We start from the raw sequence: 4,601 nt of genomic DNA on the forward strand, positions 1-4,601 counted from the left end.
AAAATCCTAGCACACCGGTTTAGATCCCACGCCTACAAGTCCACACTATTGCATCTACAATGCAAATACCCATGCATCATCAATTAAGCTCTACAAGTTTTAACTAAGCTATTCCATACTCCTAAATATTTTTAGAAAGTCAAAGCTATACCTGCGTCCATCATCAGCCAGCTGGTGACGATTGCTTCAAAACTTAGGCACAGCTCCGCCACTAGCCCCGTTGCGCCTAGCCACTTCTGGCTCGTCAATATGATGCCTAGAAAGCCTTCAGAATTCTAGAAGACTACTAAGAAGGAAAGAGGAAAGGGAATTCGGTGCACCTAAAAATGAGCTCGGTACCCCTTTATATAGACGGAGATCGGAGCGTCCGATCTCGAGTTTTGAGCCTTTGATCCAGATCGGATGGTCCGATCCCTGCGTCCGATCACTCCTGGCCATACACGTGTCTGAATTCTAGAGGACTCTTGCTGAAATAACTTTGGAGCCTCCAATCTCCCCTTCGGAGCGTCCGAAGTCTTCTCGGTGACGACATCAATGACGTAATATTTCGGATAGCTGGCTGCTAGAGTTCTGAGCCTCCGAACTCCGATCGGACCGTTCGATCTCCATCGGAGCTTCCGATCCTCCGACCGCAGCTTCCGAATGGTTATTCACATTATTATGTAATTAATTGTGATTAATCCCCTTAATCGCCTTATTTTGGGTACGGGTTACTACATTCTCCCCCACTTAAGAAATTTAGTCCTCGAAATTAAGTCCTGAGGAAAACATCGTAAACCAAATAAAATGTTCTTTATTACAACTAAACATTTACAAAGTACAACATCCTTCAAAATAAAAGTACACAGATCAAAGCAACTCTGGATGCTCAGTTTGCATCCGGCTCTCTAACTCCCAAGTTTCTTCCTCTGTTCCCCTATGCTGCCACTGAACCATCACCAATGGTATACGTTTGTTGCGAAGAACATTTTCCTTCCTATGAAGAATCTTGAGAGGTATTTCCACATAGGACAGATCCTGGTCCAATTGCACCTCAGTCGGATGCAAGATGTGCGACTCGTCTGCCACGTACTGTCTCAGCAGGGATACGTGGAACACATCATGAATGCCGGAAAGATAGGGTGGTAAAGTTAGACGATAAGCCACGTCCCCAACATTCTCAAGGATCTCGAATGGATCTATGAACCTCGGCAACAACTTGCCCTTGAGACCAAATCTCATCACCTTTCGGAAAGGTGACACTCGCAAAAACACATGCTCTCCTACCTCAAAGTGCAATGGTCTGCGGTGAGTGTTAGCGTAGCTCGCCTGTCGATCTTGGGCAACCTTAATCCTCCATCGGATCAATTCTTCTGCATCGGTCATCTGATGAATCAGCTGTGGACCTTCAACTTGAAGCTCGCCAACTTCATCCCAGAACAAAGGCGTACGACACCGGCGTCCATACAAAGCCTCAAAAGGTGCCATGTCAATGCTGCGATGGTAGCTGTTATTATAAGCAAACTCTACCAATTCCAAGTGGTCATGCCATGATGGTCCAAAATCCATTACTGTAGCTCGGAGCATATCCTCGAGTGTACGGATAGTCCTCTCACTCTGTCCGTCGGTCTTTGAGTGATAAGTTGTACTCAGACTCAGTGTAGTACCAAGAGCTCGCTGGAAGCTACCCCAAAACCTAGAGATAAACCTTGGATCTCGGTCACTGATGATGATCAACAGAATCCAATGCATGTGAACAACCTCTTGCACATACAGACGTGCCATCCAATCGAAATTAGAGTCCCGATTATACGGTAGGAAATGCGCGGACTTCGACAATCGATCAACAAAAACCCATATTGCATCGCAATTCTTGGAAGACATAGGCAAGTGGGTGACAAAATCCATCGTCACATGCTCCCACTTCCACTCAGGAATCTCTAAACTCTGGAGCAATCCACCGGGTCGTCGGAATTCTGCCTTGACATGCTGACATACAAGGAATCGAGATAATAACTGATAAATGATGCGCTTCATTCCTTTCCACCAAAACCTCGTACGTAGATCCTTGTACATTTTCATACTACTTGGATGAACAGAGAATATACTACGGAGAGCCTATGTTAGAATCTCCTCTCTCAGTGTGGAATCATCAGGAACCACTACACGTCCGGAAAGGCACAATGGACCATCATTCTGAAAATAAAAACCAAAAGTACTTCCATCCTGACCCAATCGGGCTAACTTCTGCGTCTTCGGATCAACGGCTTGTGACTCACGTATACGAGTATACAAGGATGGTTCGAAAAGTACAGATGAGATGCGCACTCCCCGTTGTTCCTTCTTATGACAAAAAGTATACCCCAAGGAACAAAACTCCTCTACCACTGGTGCAACTGAGATGGAACTAAGGGAACTCACATAAATTCGGCTAAGAGCATCCGCAACTGTATTAGAAGAGCCTGGATGGTACTTGATCTCGCAATCGTAATCCTTCAGTAGATCCATCCAACGTCGCTTTCTTAAGTTCAACTCAGCCTGAGTGAACAAATACATCAGAATCTTGTGGTCAGTGAAGATCTCAAACCTCTCATCGTACACGTAATGACGCCATATCTTAAGAGCAAAGACAATGGCTGCAAGCTCCAAATCATGTACGGTATAGTTCTCCTCATGAGTCTTCAACTATCTTGAGGCATAGGCAATCACATGACCTCTTTGTGACAACACGCATCCCAAACCCTGAAAGAAGCGTCGGTGTGGACCACATAACCACCTGATCCAGATGGTAGAGCCAACACTGGAGCAGTAGTCAGACGACAACACAACTCATGAAAACTCTTCTTGCACTCCGACGTCCAAATTAAAGGCACATATTTCTTTGTCAACTGCGTCAAAGGCTTAGCAATCTGAGAAAAGTTCTCCACGAATCTTTGGTAGTAGCCTGCCATCATAAGAAAACTGCGAATCTTTGAGACTGTCGTCGGACGTGACCAGTTTAGTATGGATTCCGTCTTACTAGGATCAATAGAAAAGCCGTCTCATGAAATCACATGACCAAGAAAAATAACTCGGTCAATACAGAATCACACTTGCTCAACTTAGCATATAACTACCACTCTTTCAGTATCTGCAATACAGTATGGAGATGGAAAGCGTGTTCGTTCATACTGTGAGAATATACCAGGATATCATCGATGAACACAACCACAAACTTATCCAAAAAGCCGCGAAAAACCTTGTTCATCAAATCCATAAATACAGCTAGAGCATTCGTCAATCCAAACGGCATCACCAAGAACTCATAGTGACCATACTGTCTTAGAGATATCCTCCTCTCTAACCCGCAACTGGTGATATCCCGACCACAGATCGATCTTTGAGTAAACATAAATACCCTGCAACTGATCAAACAGATCATCTATTCGTGGAAGAGGATACTTATTCTTCACAGTCACCTAATTAAGCTGTCGATAGTCTATACAAAGTTGCATCGAGAAACTCACGGACTACGGGTATCTCCTGGATGTCTGGTCCTCCCAAGGATGCATCGATGGCATTGATAAGATAGCCTTACCCACCAAACTCTAAAGCACACCGGGCTTTTAAAGCAGAAATCACTGGCATCGGGGGTCGCACCCCCTCACCGTAAAAGTACCACGCCTCTCTATCCTCAGGGCAAAACTGGAAAAATCTCTGATAGCAATACACTATGGCTCTATATGTAGTTAGGAGATTTATCCCAATAATGCAGTCAAAGTCATCCATGGCTAGAATCATCATGTTAGCACTAAGCAAATACCCCTCAAAATCCAAAGTGCAACCAACCACTAGACGCTTAGCTAAAAGCTCTTTACCCATCGGAGTCGATACCTCTAGCAAAACATGCTGAGATGAATGAGTGAGATGAACAAGTATCAATCAAGACATATGCAAGAAAACCACATAAACTACAGGTACCTGCGATCATTCGATCACTGTCAGCCTCCACGTGCTTCTGGTTCAGTGCAAATACTTGCCCCTGAACACGTTGCCGTAGAGATGAATGACCCCAGGAAGATGTCTGAGAGTGTTACCGCTGAAAATGCTGCGACTGCTGGCGTTGTTGCTGAGAGGGCTGCTGCTAATACTGCAGCTACTGCTGCTGGACAGATGCTTGAGAACCTCAAGAACCACTAGCTTCTCCCATCAGATTAGGGAAGTCCTTCTTCATATGGCCCTCTTGCCCGCAATGGAAACAACCACTGGTCGGTCGAGCACATTGACCTGCAGAATGCCTCCACCTACACTGCTGGCAACGATTCCACTTCTGGCCGCTGAAACGGTGCACTCCACCGGATCCAGAAGAAGAAAAAGAAGTTCCACACAATTTCTTGAAAGACTAGGATCTCGGACCCAAAGATCTAATCGTTTTGGATGAGGAAGAAACCATGGACCTGTTCCTCCAAAGACTGTCCTCCGCCTATTGAAAACGGCTCACCAAACCCTCGTAAGTCATGTCGCTTCCTACGGCAACCAGCTGATGAATCTCAAGGTTAAGACCCTGAATAAAGAGATCATACTTCACCTTGAAACTACTGGCGAACTAAGAACAATAAGGGAGAAGCTCAAAGAACTTTTGC

At 45.2% G+C, this 4,601-nt stretch overlaps 1 protein-coding gene across 1 annotated transcript; it reads right to left on the bottom strand.

Annotated features, from left to right (window-relative positions):
* Window positions 1-849: 849 nt before the first annotated feature.
* LOC140879349 (uncharacterized) lies at window positions 850-1,365 on the bottom strand. The gene has a single exon (XM_073283029.1). It carries the CDS (start codon window positions 1,363-1,365, stop codon window positions 850-852), a length of 516 nt encoding a protein of 171 aa, XP_073139130.1.
* Window positions 1,366-4,601: the final 3,236 nt, after the last annotated feature.

This window comes from Henckelia pumila, chromosome 2, assembly GCF_033568475.1.
Source record: "Henckelia pumila isolate YLH828 chromosome 2, ASM3356847v2, whole genome shotgun sequence".
NCBI lineage: Eukaryota > Viridiplantae > Streptophyta > Magnoliopsida > Lamiales > Gesneriaceae > Henckelia > Henckelia pumila.

Bases quoted from the DNA above. Each gene is read 5' to 3' on its own strand.
- LOC140879349 (XM_073283029.1), bottom strand. From the start codon at position 1,365: ATGACCGATGCAGAAGAATTGATCCGATGGAGGATTAAGGTTGCCCAA.